Here is a 20,255-nt window from a genome sequence, read left to right as displayed (position 1 = left end):
CCCGACGACGCCAACAGAATCAGACTCGAAATCACCAACATCCTCTGCACCAGCAAGCCACCCAAAAGCAACTTACCCAAAGAGGAACAGACAGCACTACGTAACCTGAAAGAAGACACCAGCATAATAATCCTACCAGCAGACAAGGGCAACGCCACGGTGGTTATGAACACATCTGACTACCAAACCAAATTAACCAACCTACTCCAAGACTCCACATACAAACCCCTAAATACAGATCCCACCACCTACCTGGAAAAAACCACCAGATCCAAAATAAAAGCCTCCCCCATTAGCGAAGAGATCCAGCAAAGAATCATTCCCAGAGAGAAATCATCCAGATGCCCCAAACTCTATGGTCTCCCCAAGATACACAAAGAAGGAACCCCACTCAGACCTATAGTCAGCTCCATAGGCTCACCTCTACAAAACCTAGCCAAATTTCTCGCCAAACAACTACAGCCCTATGCAGAATCCATCACCTCACACGTAAAAAACTCATTCCAGTTTATAGAGATCATAAAGAAACAAAACTTACAGCCCAGCGACCTACTCATGAGCTTCGATGTCATATCCCTCTTCACCCAAGTGCCTATCAAAGAAGCCTTGACAGCTATCCAAAACAAATATAACCCCCCCAAACACATCTTAGATCTGACCAACCACTGCCTATCCAACACATACTTCATCTATAATGGACAAAAATACAAACAAACAGAAGGAGCACCCATGGGATCACCCCTCTCACCTGTCATTGCCAACCTCTACATGGAACACTTTGAAACCCAAGCTCTAGAAAAATCGGATCACAAACCCAAACTCTGGCTCAGATACATAGACGACACCTTCATAATCTGGCCACATGGGAAAGAAAAACTGGACAACTTCCTCACACACCTCAACAGCCTACACCCCAAAATATAGTTCACCATGGAAACAGAACTAACAACCAACTTCCCTTCCTGGATGTCTTAGTCTACAAGAAATCCAATGGCTCCCTAGGACACACCATCTACCAGAAGAAAACACACACAAACCGCTATCTGCACGCTCTCTCACACCACCACCCAGCACAGATCAACTCTGTAGCCAAGACACTCATCTCCAGAACAAAACGCTTAGCTGACGAACAACACCTAAAAACCGAACTACACACTCTCACCAATGTACTAACATCCAATGGATTCCATAGAAATAAGATTACAAACCTAATCCAAAAAGAAACCCCCACTAAAATCCAAGACAAAGAACAAGAAAACGGCAAAGCCCTCCTCCCATACATAAAAGGCACCACAGACAGAATCAGTAAGATCCTCCATAAACACAACATCAAAACAGCATTCTGCACAAACAGAAAAATATCCACCATCCTTAGAAACCCCAAAGATAAAATTGAATTAGAAAATCAAGGAGTATACGAAATCCCATGCACCACTTGTCCCACCACATACATCGGACAAACCAACAGAAGAATAAGTGCACGCATTGAAGAACATAAGAACTCAGTCAAAAAAGAGGAACCAACATCTTCCCTGGTCCAACACCTTAAAGCCACAGGACATGAAATTGACTTTAAAAATACCAGAACCATTGCCAAAAGTGAACATTTTAATAACAGAATAATCAGAGAAGCCATCGAGATAGAAAAACGCCCACACAGCATGAACAAGCGAGATGATACCTCCCGCCTACCAGCCATTTGGAAACCCGCCCTTATTGACAAACGACTCCCTAACACAAAAAATGATACCAGACCCACACTCACAAAAACCACACAGGATGTCACCACCACACATCCACGCAAAAAACAAACCCAAAGCCACACCGATGACGAGGCACGACCACAAACCAGAAGCCAGACCACAGCTGCATCATTAGCCACTTTAAACCCCTCCAATCCATACATGAAGCAAACTGACACCCTCCATGAAGAGGAGGCACGACCACGAACGCGAAGCCAAAAAATAGCAAGGCAGCCCAAAATCTTAAACCCCTCTGCAACTCAGACTAACCTGAGCACAACCAAACAGAACACTCCCCCAGCCAATCAGAGCACAGCCAAGCCCCTAACCATTCAGAACACACCTCCACCCAATCAGAACACAGCCAAGCTCCCACCCAATCAGTTCATACCCCCACTGGCAGTTAAAAGGAATAAACAGCTAAGACCACACATTGCTGCTCAAAGCACGAAGCTGAAAACACCAGCCTGAAGATGACGAATGGGACTTCGTCGAAACGTCGCCAAGACACTTCCAATTTTACGCGGGAGAAAACCCGAACAACCAAAGACATACATACATATACATACATACATACATACACATACATACATACATACATACATATATATGGTTCAAGGATAACATTTAACTTGAAATGGCATATTCCTTGTTTAGCAAATGGAACGTAGAAAGTGGAAAACATGCTCCTGTAATAAGAGAAGACCAAGATGGACTTCCCAGGATACAAGCCCTGACTGTGGTTAGGGCTTATACATCTCCAAGGCAGGCGAGGGGGGGGACAGCAATGGGGGGGGAGAGAAGGGGGACTCAAGCATTTGCAATTGCAAGCTAATGAGGACCACTGCTGTGTGATTAATAGGGAACTGCATTTTGAAATGAGAAATTCAAGACCAAATGTCAAAGCCAGAAAGCTTTCTCTGATTGGACCTTTTGCATAGATTTAACTCTAAATTTGGCCCTTGCTAATGTCAGCACACAACTCCATATGATAAAGAACATTTTGTATTATAGGCATTTTTCTCTATCATTAAACCAGCAATGGTTATTAGTTGTGATGACTACATGTAAGCTTGTGTACCCTGACTGCTGGTTATTTAGAGTTTAGAGATATCTATTTGATCACCCAAAGAAACAAGAGGCTGCAACTTCTGGGGAAGAAATGGTGAACTGAAAGATGGCTCCGCTAAAGAAAAGACGACCATGAGGGAATGAAGAGCTGGTGACTACATGGGCTTTTTGATAATTCCTCTCTAGATAAGGAGAGGTCTTGAGGTCAACTACAAGTGCTCCAGACAGCTATTCCTTGAGAGGAGACTGCATGACTGTGGTTTCTCCCCATTTAAAACCAATGAGGGAATTGCCATCTTGCTCAAACTGCTGTTGGCACCCTTTGAAAGGACATTAAGATTGCATACCTCCTTTTCTAATCACTTTTGGAAACTGCTTGTTAACTGATTTTCAGGTAAATTAGTTAACCTTCAATCTTTAGCGAAATAAGTTTTAAATATAAGTTTAAGGATTTAAATTATTGGGGGGGGGTGTTGAGGTGGAATAAACAGCAAAACGATGATTAAAAACTCTAATCTTAAAAAGTTACAAATGGATCAAGGGGCCAGATAAATTTGAAGTAAGATTTTGTAAATAATTACAAAAAATCCTTTGTGTTGGAAAATGCTTTTGTTTTGAATTCTTTTTTTTTTAAGTACAACTTTAAACATTGTCACTGGAGGAAACTCAAAGGAATTAATGTGGATTTCTGTAAAAAAAATGATATGGATATTACACTGGACGCACTAAAGAAAGCAGCTGATGTTTTAATAATGAAAAGTGATATACAAATAACAAGAGAGTGACCTGGATAATTTTTTTATCCTGGATTTACAAAAGAGCTTTGTTAAAGCTTCAAATAATTTTTGTGAAACAGACAAAGAAAAGATGACAGATAGATCTAGGCCACACCTAGCCTTATGTTGCTCTCAGGAAAGCAGATAAAAGAGGCATGAAAACAAGACTATGATGATACACTTCCTAGGGAAAACATGGAAAATAAAGAGAAAACTAAGAGAAAGTGAACAATAGCCATCCACGCATTCCATATGTTAAGTTAGTTGACTGATTTGGGGAAAGATAATTAAAAGAACATTTGCCAAGATGTTCAGTGTAGAGATTCACAGAAAGAAAAGGCAGGCAGGCAGGCAGATAAACACAAATACTCATCCAAAACCTTAATTGTAAAACTCTAATGAGTGGTGGTAAAACCGAAGCACCCTGCAAAGATCAGCATGCACAAATAGCCTGTCCCACATTGTAACAATTGCTCTGCTTCCTATCTAAAAAGACACAGGAGGAAGCAACATTCTTGTTACTTTTAGTACCTTAAAAGAACTTCCAGCAGGCATCAAACACAAAAGTTCTATCAGCTTCTGCATCAATTCATGAATCCAATAAAGGACACAGGCTCTTTATTTTATGGGGAAAGTTTTAAATGTAGACAAGCCACACTACCCACATTTTTCTTCTCCAGAGATGTTTTTTTAATAAGTGTCTTTATATATTTATTGTTGTAATTGTTGTATGCTGCCCAGTGTTCCTTCGTGTGAGATATTTTGTGTGAGAAATTTGATAAACAAATGAATTCATGTCTTCTCAGTGGCTTGTTTTGCATCGTAATCAAGACACCATTTTGTTCTCTCGGTTCATAGCTGTGTATGTGTAGCAGAAGCTGTATCTTCTCAAGTTACGGAACTACAGCAACAATGCATAATTTCCTTAAATGCTTATGTTATACAGGGTTTCTTTTCAGGTTTTTCCCCCACAGCCTGTAGTTCGATCCTGACAGGAGGAGCTCAAGGTTGACTCAGTCTTCCATCCTTCCTGGGATCTTAAAATAAGGAGCCAGATTATTGGGGCCAATATGCTGACAATGTAAACCTCCCAGAGAGTGCTGTAAAGCAGTATATAAATGCTATTGCTATTTCACAAGCAGTAATTGCAAGGGGAATCTTTTGTGACAGTCTGTTATCTCAACAGGTTTGAACTTCCAGTCGCATCATTTGAGAATAACCAGGATATGAAGCTATTGTAGTACACTCCAGTAATAAAATGGGAGTACAATTAACTCTTCTTCCTAAATTTATTTTAGAAAGTTCATCCAAATGTACTGCAATTCTCCCTGCTCTTTCACCTCCTACCTGCAGACAGGCAGCTGTAGAAGGGGGGAAAAAGAAAAGCAACGGGTTCAATTATGTTTTTATTCTTTGAGAGCAATGGCTGTTCCAGAGAAGAGTGGTTAGCAGTGGGAGTCTTACCTTACATAAGAAAACAGGGCCAGGCAGCAGCAGGGTGGGGGGGTGGGGGGTGGAGAACTGTTTAGCAATGAAAACCTGGATGGGCTGTCAGAACCAAAAGTGTCTACTGCAGCTGATATGTAGAGCAGCTCTAAGACATTTCATCATTTGCAAACCACAAGATGCAAAGATAAACTGGCAAGGCAAATCTGGAAGCCTAGACTGATTTACTGCCTAACACATGATCCCTGACATGATTTACCCACTTATTCAAGCCCCCTTTCCCAGTAACGAATATGCCTGACTGATCTTACCTCATCACAGGCTGCACATCGAGGTTTGAGGCATTCTGCATGGTGCCGGCCACAATAAATCTTCCCTTCTTGATAGAAATAGATAAGATCCACCAACAGCTCATTGCAAACGCTACATATAAAGCATGATGGATGCCAGCACACCCCATGGCCTGCTCTGGATGCAAAGACGGCTATGTCGCCTCCATTGATTTGGCCTCCACACTGTTAAGATAAATATAAAAATTAAAGAGGGCCTTTCTCTGACAATTCTTCCAGGCGAGAAACACTGAATAATGACAGCATCCGAAAAAAGCTGAATTGAAGCACTGATAAAAAATCAGCAAATTTCTCTTCTAGTTATTCACAAGTCAAGCCTCTCTCCAATTACAGTATTATAGGGATTGTGGTGGTACAAAAGCAATTGTGACAGACTGCAGAAGGTCTTTCCAGCTCCCATCTACTATGAAATGATTAATGCTTATTCACTCCTCAACCTGTTCCTATATGGGTACAGTTCAAAGTAAGCAAACAGGAGTAAGAATGGTAGATTCTGACTCCATTCTGCTATTCTTCCCTTAGAGAGGATGTTGGGACAGGTTTCCTTTGATCTAACACAAAAATCAAGAAAATTGAGAGTTGTCTACCATATTTCCATGGAGATTCTCAATCATCCAGATCATGATCGTCCCAAAGGTGCTATTCTAAAAGACAACTGGACTGTCTTGTTTTTTTTTTTCCTTTTAAAATTTTCGCTTCTCATCCAAGAACTGAAGAAGTTTCTTGGATGAGAAGTGAAATGTTTTCAAAAGAAAAAAATATCAAGAAAGTCTATTTGCCTTTTGGAAATAGCACCTTTTGGTCTAGCATATTTGCCTCCCCCCAAAAAGTGGAGAAGTAGGAGAATTATGTTCCATTCTCATAGAATTGACACCATGTGATTAACTGGTTGCTTTCTGGATTTGCCTGGAAAATTGAATTAACCAAATCGACCAGGTTCACATAATGTGCTAACTCTAAAATAAAATAATAAAAATAATCTAAGGTTAAAACAAACTAGTGACCTGGTTAATAGGGTTGTGTGAATCCAGCCTCTAACTGATTTAGGTTAGAGACTTCTACATGTGGCGAATAAATAAAACCACAGTACTTTCAATCTCAGATTGTGGGTTGAACTTTTAACATTAAATATTTACATCTTGGAAACAGAAGGTACTAGAAGGCATGAAGCGCTGTAATTTATTCAATTCTTGACGGGTGGTATGAATGGCCTCCAGAGAAAAACCTCTGATATCTTTCTCACTGCACATTTACTGAGACGATAGCTTGGAAATACTTAGCAATTTAAACTGTGGTATCCACTCTAGGGATCATTGCACATATTTGATTAATATTTTTCTCACAGATTGGGAATTGGAAACTTATGTATTGAAAGTAAGATTTGGAATGATCTTATTACATGGTTTTTTACCACGCTGCTGCTAAATATAAACATGTTAATCAGATCTGAAACGCAAACTGTCAACACTCAGTGTTGCAATTTGTAATGCAAAAATGTGGAAAACAGTATCCTGCACTCCCAATTTTGTTTCAGGGTTCCTCTACAAAGTCTGTTTGGTTTCCATAGGATACCTAAAACACTCCTCTGCATATGCTGATGCATAATGCTACGTGTAATAGTCTTTCTCAAATTGATGTACACGTTCCTTTTCTCCTTTGCCTTCCAAATGGTTTTCTGGCCTAGCAATGCACCCCCTAAGCAACCTTTTCCCTGGGGATTATGCAAGAGAAACTGTTTTTGCAGCTGGCTATTAGCAGCCTTAAACTAACACTCTGCCACACACCTCTAATTTTCCTACCCCTGGGGATATTTTTAATGAGTAAGAATTTTTTGCAAGGTTAAAGTGAAGAGTAAGTCTTTTGCTGCCATAATGTATTGCTATGGCTTTTCATATCTCACAGTGCATAGCCGCTTTGATGTCATGGTAGTAGTAGAAGGGGGAGGAGGAAGAGGAAGAAGAGGAAGTAGAGGAGGAGGGAAAGGAGAAGAAGAAGAAGAAGAAGAAGAAGAAGAAGAAGTAGTAGTAGTAGTAGTAGTAGTAGTAGTAGTAGTAGTAGTAGTAGTAGTAGTAGTAGTAGTAGTAGTAGTAATTCTACCTGTTCGCAAATGGCTCCTGTCATGGTGACGGGGAATGGCCGGACATTGCCTCTGCCCAAGTTCTCTCTCTTCCTCTGGTTGCTGAAAAGTTTGAGTTCTCTCTTTTCCTCTTCATCCAGGGAGTTACAGTATCGAACCTAGACATCAAGCAGCAATCATTTTTTTTTTCATTAAAAGCAGTGGTTCTTACTTTTTCTCTCAAAAGTGCAAGATTATTTTTTTTTAATCAGGATTAGATCATATCTGAGGGTCATAACAACATCTGACATTGTGGGAACATAGGTGATAGACATGAACACAAAATTACTACTGTGAGATACTTACCTATTCTTAAAATGATTACCATGGTGGGGAAGACCAGCTACAAAATGGTCATTTTTCACAAGTTATTCACTCCCCCTCCCAGCAAACTCCCTACGATACTTGTTGTAACTGCCTTGTCATATACCTTTCTTGGGTTATTACAAAATTATTTCACTGCCTATTATATAATGGCCCACTTATCAGAACTTTATCCTTGTCTCTGGCAACAACAGAACTTTACTCCTTAATGTGAAAAAATATCTCTATTGCTATGAAATTATATGCATGTATGTAGCTGATCAAAATATTTGATGAAAGTTTTCGAAGTTGTGTGTGTGTGTGTGTGTGTGTGTGTGTGTGTATCTGTGAAAAGAGTAGACTCATGACTGATGTTAGTAATGATATTAAGGCCTTTGGCTAATGAATCATCAAAAACATGCTAAGGCAAGTGTTAGACTGACACAAAAAGCAACACCCCAGGGAGCAAAGTGTAGCTATAGCTTAAGGACACATTCTAGTAACTGAATGGAGCCCCATCACTTTTGGTGGGAACTCCTTGGATGGCAGTTAACTTTATGACCACATCCAAATATATCTCTGGCATCTTCTCAAGAACTCCTAATGAAAAAGGCTTTCTGTAGCTTGGCAAGCTGAATCTGCTCTACTGAAAAAATGAGAACGTTGGGAGATACGTGCTGAAAACACTGCAGAAGTCCAATGGAAATATTTCAGAATAGGGTAACAGGAACAAAGCCCCTTTTATAAGAGAGAGAAAGAGAAGTGTAACTCTTTGATACTGTACTAAGGAGGAAGGTGGAGGGGAAATGCAGAAAGGTTTTAACAATAACCACAACAGTAAAGAAATTGTTTAAATGCAAACCTGATGTGATAGGGAGTGGTTGAACAAATCCTGGTAACATTCTGAACCATTGATTCATTAAACAAAACATACTGATTTACAACAAAACTTAAAACCTCAAATCCTTCTTATAACCAGTACTTAAAATTAATAATTTAAAGCATGTAGGACTTGTTCGAAAGTAATCAGAGAGGTTCAATCTCTTAATTCACCAGCAAATGTCTTCCAAAGAACTGTGGTGGCTACCAGAGAAGGCTCTTCTCAAAAAAATAAAATAAAAAATGCAGTTATTAGCTTGTGGCAAGCACAGGCAAACCCTTAGGTTGATCTCAATTAGCAGGAGGGTCATATAGAAAGAGAGATTCTCTTAAGTAGACTGATCTCAAGAAGAATTCAAAAATAAATCAGATACTGAAATTTAAATGGCATTACACATATTATAGTATCAGACAGGAGTTGAATATAATTATCCCTCAGGGCAGCACGTAACTATCCGTATCTCTCAGGTGGGTCCTCAGCTTAATTTCAAATGCCAGAGATCCTCTCAAGTTTCTAATAAGAGAACTCCATCCTTTTGCTACACCTATGAATTTGAGAGAGAAAAAAGGATCAGAAACAGAGTGAGGAAGGAAGAAAGTGTCCAGAGTTTGCACTGCTTCCGCATCTCCTCATGTACTGGTTTGCTTCAGTTCTGCCCACCACCCCACCCAACCATTTACTTCTGAATAGATGTACATTTGATGGGGGGGGGGAAGGGCTTAACATCCCTCAGTCAATTTGTCTAGAAGTCTTGTAAAGCTACCTTTAAGAAACACTGGCTTTTATCTACCCTGAATATGTTCCACTGAATGATCCCAAGAGTCCTGGCAGTCTGAGAGAGACGAGAAAGCTTTTCTCTACAAAGCTTCTCTATGGTGGTTTTCTTAGTCCGTTTGTCTTGAAAGTTAACTGTCGGAGGGGCAGTTTTTTTTTTTTTAACTTTACAAGGTATCTATGCTGCCTCCATTGTAAGGCTTGGATAGCTTGCAAAATAAGAACAAAACAATGCAATCAATAGTAAAAGACTAAAAATTGTATATTTTATATAAAAATGTTTTACATACATACACACACTATACAATCATATTGTACATACATACATACATACATACATACATACATACATAACTGATAGAACATAGCAGCAACAGCCTCGTGAATTTTTTGGGGGGAGGGGAGTCACAACCCCTTTAGTTGTACCAGGTTTTTCCTGGTGCCTCATCCTGCATACGTGTGAAGGATAGGTAGGTAAATAGGTGGGTGGGTGGGTAGGTAGATAGACAGATAGAGATAGACAGACAGACATTGATATATATTTAAAAATATGGCACATTTATTTCTTTCCAAATGTGTGTAGAGAAGAACAGGCAAGGTTTAGAGCAGGATACTCAATGACTGATCATGGTTTTGTTTTGGATCATCTGATAAATAAGTATGCAAAACATGCTGACAGGAAATTGTATGTTGCCTTTGGGGACTCTCTTGCAGCTTTTGATTTTATTGGTAGAAAGAAACCATGGGTTAAACTAGATCAGTTGAATTTGAATAGAAGGTTGTTAATTTTGATCATGGCTTTATATAAGAACATTCAAATTCAGGATAGGTTCACCCTAGCAGGCCACCAAGCAAGTATGCTTGCACCTTTACTATTTAATCTATTTATTAATGATATTGTTCCAGCCCAGAGTGTAGAAAATAATTTCCCAGTAAAGGAAGAAAATAGGAACTCCTCCGTATTACTTTATGGAGATGATGTATTGCTTACCTCAGATAGGCTTGACAGATAGTTAAGAGCTTTGATTAGTTCTTAAATTACCTAACTGTGAATATGGAGAAATGAAAAGTGCTGGCATATGAGCAGAAAAAAAAAGACACAAATGGAGAAGTGGGAAACATCTCTTACAAATGGGTATTTTTCTGAGTGCTTCAGATAGTTGTACTCTCATTGTCTCACTCCAAAAAGAAAAACTGAGAAAAACTATTTGTCAGAAATAATAAGATTCTGGTGTACAAATGATGGTCGACAAATTTCTGCCATCCTAACTTTTCTAAAAACCAAGTTAGCTTCTTATTTTTCATATGCAGTAGATTAGAGGGAACTTCTATTCTTTCTGATATGGAATTCTTTCAAAATAAGTTCCCCGTACCTACAATAAAGAAGATGGTCGAAGACAGGAAGGCCTGGAGGAACATTGTTGCGATGGGGTTGTGATGGGTCGGACAGGACTTCACAAATAACAACAACTACTACTACAATAATCGTTGACTTACAACCATCCATTTAGTCACCATTTAAAATTACAAAAAAATGACTTACGACTGTTTTTCACACTTATGACTGTTGTACCATCCCCATGGTCATCTGACCAAAATTTAGATGCTTGGCAAATGGCATGTATCTATGATGGATGCAGTGTCCCAAGGTCATGTGTTCACCATTTGTGACCTTCTGACAAGATCAATGGGGAAGCCACATTCACTTAACAACCACCTTACTAACTTGACAGCTGAGTGATTCACTTAACAACTGTGGCAAGAAGGATCATAAAATGGGTCTTAAAACTCGCTTAATAATTGTCTTTCTTAGCAATGGAAATTTTGGGCTCAACTGTGATTGTTAAGACAAGGACTGCTGTATTTTAGGTGTATCTAATAGTACTCCTATCCCATGCTGGTTCAGGAATTCTGGGAGTTGAAGTCCATGAGTCATAAAAGAGCCAAGGTTGCCTACCCCTGTCCTAGCTCTTTTCTCTATATAGAAACTAGTACATACCTAATTGAAGCTAAAATAATTATAAGGGCATTTAATTATTAGGCTCTAGATTCCTCTTAGTATCTGATCCCTTACTTTTCAGATGGTGTCTCTAAAGCAAATGAATTTCTCCACTCCTTCTTGCACCAGTTGGCTTACATTTTTATCCAATCTTTGCATACCTTTAGTTTTTTTCCAGAATTCAAACAATGCAAACATTGACCTATTATTTAAAAACAGGGTATTGAATGTGTTTAAAAGGATCACAAAATAATATTGCCCCTCGATACACACTTAATAAAACCAAAATCTGGGAATGCTGTCCCTCTGAGAGGCACTTACAAGACTACAATTCCAGCGAAGGGCATCAGCAACTAGAGAGGGCATTATGTCTCCATTTTGCACATAATAGGTGCTTTTTCTCTTGTTCTGAGGAGATTATAGAAGAGTCTACCCATTATTGATTGTACTGTCCTATTTCCGCTTCAGGAAAATTTCTGAACCTCCTCTTGGTATGAAAATCATGTTGGCCTGATTCATCATGTGAAATTGAATATCTAATGAATTTAGACAAGGAGACACTGCCATGGAGATTAGCAAGCTTTGCATGGGCTGCTGCTAAACAGGGTTAGCCACTGTTCCAGAGCTTTGGGCCTGCTTTAGCATCTCTCTCCAAAGAGCACTTGGAACACAACAGCTGCTCAACAGCCCTTAGCCGCCAAGGGAAGTCATGGTTCCTGTTCCTTCAGTCAACACTTCTTTGTAATCCTCTGTTAATCTTAAATCCTAAACAAGGTTAACATCCTTGAAAGATTTTGCTTCAGGATAATATTAATGTATTTTGGTCCCTTTCCCACTCTTTGCAAGCACAAAATCAAAATAGTTATGGCTAATACAGCCAAAGCCACATCATACTAATATATAATATATTTCCTAAATACATCTATTTAGAATAAGTTTGCATTAACTCCAGTGGATTTCTCCCAGGTCATTTTGAAGCTCAGAAGAAAAACTATATTTGAAGACTATTTGGATAAGAAGTTAATTCATTCTAGTCCCCAATTTATAATTTTGTAAAACATATTTTTGCAAAAGTGAGTAAATAAGTATTTTGGTTCTCTAGCTCAGATTTGCTTGAGCTTAGGTTTACGTTCCAAATGAATAATTTCCCTACATTTTTTCTTTTAGCAAATGATTGCATTTATGCAAAATTTGTGCAAGTGTTATTTCTAGCCTTTCTCCTGAAAACAAGTTCAGGTGTTGCCAATATTCTTAACAAGGGATACTAAAGAAGAAACTAACCTTCCTATGCTAACTGGATTACAGGAAGCCTCCAGAATAATTTGTAAATGTTTACAAAACACTTTTTAAAAATAGAGTCCATTTCTAACTCCATCTATTCCCCAGCAATTATAAAATCAGCCATTCAAGTTATCTTGTGATAATTGATCTTCTTCCACCTCACTGTTTAAACCATATACGTATACCGGTAATCCTCGACTTACAACAGTTCATTTAGTGACTGTTCAAAGTTACAACAACACTGAAAAAAGTGACTTATGACCAGTGGTGGGATTCAAATATGTGAACAACCTGTGCTGCTTCCGGAAGCCCATTCTGGGCCTGGGCAACAAAAAATTAGCTACCGGTTCTGCCGAACTGGTGCGAACCGGCTGAATCCCACCACTGCGTATAACCATTTTTCACACTTACAACTGTTGCAGCATCCCCATGGTCACTTGATCAAAATTCAGGTGGTTGGCAATTGACTCATATTTATGATAATTGCAATGTCCAAGGGTCATGTCATCACTTTTGCCATATTCTGACAAGCAGAGTCAACTGGGAAACCCAATTCATTTAACAACCCTGTTGTTAACTTAACAACTGTGGTGATTCACAACCTGCCTCCAGAAGGGGTGAATTTTCCAACATTGGAAGTTTTTAAGAAGAGACTGGACAGCCATTTGTCCGAAATGGTATAGGGTTTCCTGCCTGAGCAGGGGATTGGACTAGATGACTTCCAAGGTCCCTTCCAACTTCATCATCATCATCATCATCATCATCATCATCATCATCATCATCATTATTATTATTTATATTTTCATACGCAATGAGGCAAATGAGGCAAAACTCACTTAACAAATGTTTCACTGAGCAACAGAAATGTTGGGCTCAGTTGTGATCCTAAGTCGAGAACTACTTGTATTTTGTTTACTACCAGTTCTGATCACCCTCTGTGCGATATTCATGCAAAAGTGAAACTATTAAACATCCAGACCAGAAGTTCTCAGATTGTCAATGCTGCAAATACTGTATATTCTTGCTTTGACAATATGCAAAACTGTCTGGCATTTATTGGGTTAATACTTAGCTTAGACTGGGCGGGGGGGGGGGAAAGCCCGGGAAAGAAAGAGGAAGCAAACTTTTGACCTTCTCACTAATTGGATAATGTGACCTGTGACTGCATGAGAAGGGAGGGGTTTAGCAAGGAAAGCTTGATGCCAGCGAAAGGAAGTTCAGATTCTGGCATCAACCAGTCCATCATGGCGACCGGCAAAACTGTAGCTCTGCAATAAAGATTTTAGGCAACATGCCTGAAAGTTCTTTGAAGTGCTTCATTAGTCGGAACATGTGACACAGATTTGGAGTTGGGAACTGTTGGGGGTCACAAGTAGCTTGGAAGGGAGGGTTGTGCTGATCAGGCTTGTGCAGGCCAAGTGGGTCCACACCTGCTGTAAGCTCTGCCACCTCCTTTGCCCATCCAGGCAGGGAAATGTGGTCCGATCTTGCACTGGACCTTTCTCCTAGAGGCCAGTAGCAGGATTAGGAAGTATGAAATCCTCTGTGGTATTCAGGTAAACATGTAATCATTAAAAGTGTAGGAGAAGAAGTGGCAGAATCTGGGAGCAGAGTTAAAAGAGGGATCAACCTAGAACAGTGGTTCTCAACCTTTCTAATGTCGCGACCCCATAATACAGTTCCCCATGTTGTGGTGACCCCCAATCACTTATACATCACCGGGTGCCAGGGGCGTGGCCAAAGAAAAGGGGAAAAAATGGCGGACAGCCTTGTTTGGCGACCCCCGTGAAATGGTCATTCAACCCCAAATGGGGTCCCAACCCACAGGTTGAGAACTACTGGCCTAGAATCTCTACATAGCCACAAGTGAACTAAGTCCCTCACCCCTGAATTCTGTTGATGCTTATCTAACTACAAACAGGTGCTGTTAGTTGAGCATAATCTTCTGCTGCATAGGCATGAGTAGCAATAAATCAGTTTAATTGGACTTTCATGTGTGCAGCTGATCTTTTATGCCTGAGAAAAAGTGGTTGATATATGTCTTGCCTATCCTGACTCCAATGAAATCATGACTTCATTTGTGATTTCAGGTGGTCGTAGTAATCCGTTTATTCTCTAGCTGCAAGTTTTAACGTGACCAAAGGAGATTATTGCATTCATAAGTGTAATTATCTTAATATTTTTAATAAATAGTTAATGTCTATGTAAATTAGATGAAAGAATACTTATTTCTTTATTATGGCCCACGCAGAAGGGAAATCCCAGCCATACTACTAAAAATTCAAATGCAAGTTTTTCCAGAAAATGTTGAGAGCATCCCTGCTTAAACTGAGGATTTTCTTTCCCAGCAAAGTCTGAAAATATAATAAATGATGATGATGATGATGATGATGATGATGAAGTTGGAAGGGACCTTGGAAGTCATGTAGTCCAACCCCCTGCTCAGGCAAGAAACCCTATACCATTTTGGACAAATGGCTGTCCAGTCTCTTCTTAAAAACTTCCAATGTTGGAGAATTCACCCCTTCTGGAGGCAGGTTGTTCCACTGATTAATTGTTCTGACTGTCAGGAAGTTTCTCCTTAGTTCTAAGTTGCTTCTCTCCTTGATTAGTTTCCATCCGTGGCTTCTTGTCCTGCCTTCAGGCACTTTGGAAAATAGCTTGACTCCCTCTTCTTTGTGGCAACCCCTGAGATACTGGAACACTGCTATCATGTCCCCCCTTGTCCTTCTCTTCGTTAAACTAGACATACCCAATTCCAGCAACCGTTCTTTATATGTTTTAGCCTCCAGTCCCCTAATCATCTTTGTTGCTCTTCTCTGTACTCTTTCTAGAGTCTCAACATCTTTTTATATAGTGAATACAACTTTGTATAACGACTGTATCATACATTCCATTTTTTTGTAATTATATAATGGCAAAGCAATTAAAATTATTCTATTTGTACATTTAAGAAACCCCAAACTATGTGGGAACATCAAAAAAATATAAAAGGACATTGAGAGTAAAGCTTATTTTAGAGAATGTTGTTCCAAGTTTCTTTCATCTTGATATCAAAGTTGCCGTTAAGCTTCTTTCTATGAAGATTTCTCTATGGTAAAAGAGATATTAAATAAAATCCAAAATCAAAATTTCATGCCACAAGATGTAATTGTTGAGCCATAATTTAGCTTCATAATGCCAGAGACACACAAGTGTTCAATGCTGTTTTGGTTTGTGTGTATGGGTAGGTACATTTGGGAGGACATATTGCAACAAATTCACTACTTTTTGAAACAGCAGTGAAAAATAAAAAACAAAAACCTTTCATAAAAAATCCTTGGGATTCAGAATTAAGGGACTTCAACCTCAATTTTCTTTGGTGATTAATCATGGATATAGAATCTTCCCTGAGCCGAAGGCTGTTCTTGATTTTTAGGGATCATGTCAAATGCAAAAAACAAAAACAACAATGTCTGAGCCCATGACCCAAAGTTGGAAGGAAGAAGAAAGAAAACTAAAATGATTTGTATTTACACTGAATATAAAGTGCATATACTTAAAAAACTGCCCACCACTACTCCATCTTGGTTGTTGTTTCATCATGGCTGGATGTGAGTAAATGCCAAGAGCACATCTTGCCAGCAGGGTCACCTAAGGTCCTCTCTGCTGCCCAGCTAAAGCAAGCAGGTATCTAGATTGGGTAGCAGCAAAATAAGAAGATGCTGGAGGTGGATTGTTACTTTACTGATAACAGCAAAGTCATAATTTCATACTGCACAGGAGAGGACAATGCATTTTTCTGGATTTTTTATTGTTGTTATTCTGTCTCTCACTGTTAAAATAAACCCACCAATTAAAATTATAGACCGATTGTTTCTTTCTCAGTGGGCAAACGTACAAAATCAGCAGGGAATCAGATACTTTTTTCCTTCACTGTACATATGGTAACAAAAAAATCTCAGAGCTGTTGGAAGAGACAAGATATGGTATTACAATGACATCTGTAAAGACATCAAAGCTGGAGCCAGACATGGAAAAATAAGAGAAGTCTTCCAAAAGTTCTCCAAACTCAGATGGAGGTTCCAACCTCATACTGTTTTGCTAAAATATGCTAATGGACAGACAGCAACTGATTCAAAAGGAAAAGAAGTGAAATTCTATACAATAGGAATGTTAACATCCAAGTGAGCCTAGAAAATATTCCCCATTTGCAAGAATCTGTAATCCTAGAAGTTAAATCATTACTCCAGTCATGATCACGTTGGAAGATTACAGGAATTGATGGAATATCTACATAAATATGGCAAGCGATATAAAAGCAGTAAATAATGGTTCTAACCAAATTATTCCAGCAAATTTGGAAAATGAATCACAGATTGGAAGAGGTTAATCTATAAAGCAAAACCAACAGAGACTTAGCAGTGTGCAAACTATTGTACAATATCCTCAATTTGGTATGCAAGCAAGATAACACTTAGGATTATCTGACAGTTATTAGATATCCTCATGGAAAAGGAGGTATTCTTTGATGAAACTGAAGCACAAGAGGCATTATTGCTGATGCCTGCTAAAACACTGAGTAATCCAAAGAATATCATAAAGAAATCAATATATGCCTATTTGAGTATAGAAAGGCCTTTGATTGGGTCTACTGTGACCAAGTGGAATGTTCTTAGGAAAATAAGAATCTCAGAATTTCTCAATATCCTCTTGAAAATCTATAGATGGCTTAAGAACTACAGTTTGGACAAAACTGAAGAAAACAGCTTGACTTAGTGAGACAAAGCTAGATACCATACTCCTTATTCATTCAATCTACATAGTGAATATATTCTGAAAGAGGCTAGATTGGAAGAAGATGAGTGCAATTTTAAAATTGCAGGGGAAAAAAAACATAAATAACCCGAACTATGCTGATGCTACTACTCTGTCTGCAAACTTTAGTAATTAAAATCAAGTGGCACAGTGGAACAATTTATATAGCATAAAATCATAAATAACCTGCATTATGCTGATGGATACTACTCTGTCTGCAAGCTCTAGTAATTAAAATCAAGCAGCACAGTGGGGCAATTAAGTATTATAAAATCATAGGGTTCAAAGGGGCCTTGGAGGTCTTGTAGTCAAACCTACCCAGGGCAGGAATCCTCAGACAACTTTCCAGACAAATGGCTGTCCAATCTTTGAAAACCTTCAGTGATGGGACACTCACAACTTCAAAAGGCCAGCTGTTCCACCTCTCACAGTATGGAATTCCCTCCTTATTTCAAGACAATGAAGAAACTTAAGTGGAGGATAGTGTCTGCTTTTTAGGACTGACTACCATTTGTAAAGGAATCAACAGGGAAGAAATATGCTTTAGGCAAGTACTTGGTAGAGTATACTAACAAAGGCTTGTACAAAATATTCAGCTATGTGCTGAACAGATTTCTCTGTGATATTCTATGGAAACAAAAGTTCTATTTGAAGAAGCACAATAGAAAAGGTATTGGTGCTTTTGAACGTTAGGGTCAGACAAGACACTTGAGAGTGCCATAGGTAGCCAAGAAAGCAAACAAATGGATCAGAGACCAAATCTAGCTGCGATTTTATTTCAGAACACATAGACTCAAGTTATCACATTAGACACATTACACAAAGACTCAGAACTTTTCAGTAAATGTCAGCACCAACTTGGTATAGGTTGGAAACATGCGGAAGTGGCCTTCATCTTGCAGTAGATAGACAATGGCTAAAATGATGATGATTTCTATCTGGTAATATATTTAATAGTTTTCTCTTCTTCCTTTTTTTATGCCTCCCAATCAGTCTTGTTTCCTGGCAACTGCCTGGAGAAGTACTTCCAGGTTTCCTGGCAAGAGTTTCCAAAGTGATTTGCCATTACTTTCCTCACAGGGCTGAGACAGGACTGATCCAAAGTCATCCAGTTTGTTTTATGCCTAAGGTGGAACTAGTCCAGGGATAGGTAACCTTGGCTCTTTTATGACTTGTGGACTTCAATACCCAGAATTCCTGAACCAGCCATGCTGACTCAGGAATTCTGGGAGTTGAAGTCCACAAGTCATAAAAGAGCCAAGGTTGCCTATCCCTGGACTAGAACTCACCGTCTCCTAATTTCTAGCCCAATGTTCTGAACTGCTGCAGCAAAACAGCTCAGTCATTTTTGACAGTATAAAATTATAATTTTGAAATTATAAAATTATAATTTGGAAAGACTTTCGGAAGATTTCTAATGGATGAGCCCGAGCTCATCTGTTATTTTGGAACTTCAGGTTGTATACCTCTTTGTACGTAGGAACAATGTTTTTGAATGCTTTTGAGTGCCCAGAAAATGTTATACTCAATCATTTTTAAAATAAATCATGTCTTTATTTCCTAACTGGAATATTTAAGAAGTTCACCGAATGCTGAGCGTGGACTGGCACTGGTGAAAGAAGGTACAATTAAGCGTCTAAGTGATGAGGAACATTTTTTAAATCTCAGTTTTGAAAATGTATCATTAGTTCTAAGATTTCAGTTAAGTGGTATATGCAGGTCACAATTTTACTATAAAAAAGAAATCATATACCCCCATTTCAGAACTGGGGAAGAGGTGTGATCTTTAAACCCTCTCTTATCCTCTTTCTTCTGTGAGGTTTGATTTTAAGATCTTTCTCTGCAGTATCTATTTATCTTTTACTAATGGTAAGGCTTCCCCCCCAAAATAGATGTTAATGATTATGATCATATTTCAGAGAGATGCTTTTGAGCTTCAATAGCTATAACAAATCTCAAAATTCCAGCAGCATATGATATTCTTAATAGGACACAGGGTTATGTTAAGCTCTTAAATGCTATGGCTAAGGCAACAGCTGCCTACTACAGATCCCTAACCCTTTGAGTAATGATTAGAGGCCCATCCTAGGGCAGAGAAAACTAAGCTTTTCTTTCCATGAAGCTCACCTATTAATCTTAGGCCATTCACTATCTCTTCGCTTAGCCTGAACCACTGGGTTATCATGAAGATAAAAGAAGGGGAGAGCCATCACTTGTGTTTCCTGGAGGACTTAATGCTTTGGGGTTTACTCCCCACTACACCTCTTTTCCATTACTTCCCTTAGATGGAAATATCAATGTCATTATGTCCAGTGACCAAACCAACAGGAAGAGGACACCTTTCCATTCAGATGGAAACAATCATTTGAAAGAGAAGTTTCAGAGTTCCTAAATGTCTGATTGAATGGTTGCTTCACGTTGCAAGCTGCCTGAGAGTTCCTGGGAAAAGTCGAATCCATTGTGCAACAGTTTTCCACAAGATACAGTGGGACTACACTGCAGGGGTTCTCAACCTTGGCAACTTTAAGACTTGTGGACTTCAATTCCCAGAATTCCTCAGCCAGCTTTGCTGGCTGAGGAATTCTAGGCGTTGAAGTCCACAAGTCTTAAAGTTGCCAAGGTTGAGAACCCCTGGACTACAGAATTAGAAAAAGGAAACCCACATTAGTTTCTAGGTAGCACAAAAGAGGTTATCTTCCAATTAATTCTTCCTGCTGAAG

The 20,255-nt window shown here is 39.0% G+C and overlaps 1 protein-coding gene across 1 annotated transcript in view; it reads right to left on the bottom strand.

Moving 5' to 3' along the window:
* The window catches only part of LOC120299171 (prickle-like protein 2), a 143,239-nt gene that overhangs the window by 20,197 nt on the left and 102,787 nt on the right, over window positions 1–20,255 (bottom strand). The window contains 2 exon segments of the mRNA XM_039323687.1: window positions 5,347–5,550; window positions 7,483–7,620. Of these exon segments, the coding sequence (XP_039179621.1) occupies window positions 5,347–5,550; window positions 7,483–7,620 (342 nt within the window).

This window comes from Crotalus tigris, unplaced genomic scaffold, assembly GCF_016545835.1.
Source record: "Crotalus tigris isolate CLP2741 ecotype Arizona unplaced genomic scaffold, ASM1654583v1 scf7180000024281.4978605, whole genome shotgun sequence".
NCBI lineage: Eukaryota > Metazoa > Chordata > Lepidosauria > Squamata > Viperidae > Crotalus > Crotalus tigris.
The sequence above is the reverse complement of the archived record's forward strand: the minus strand, read 5'-3'. Positions and strand labels throughout refer to the sequence as shown.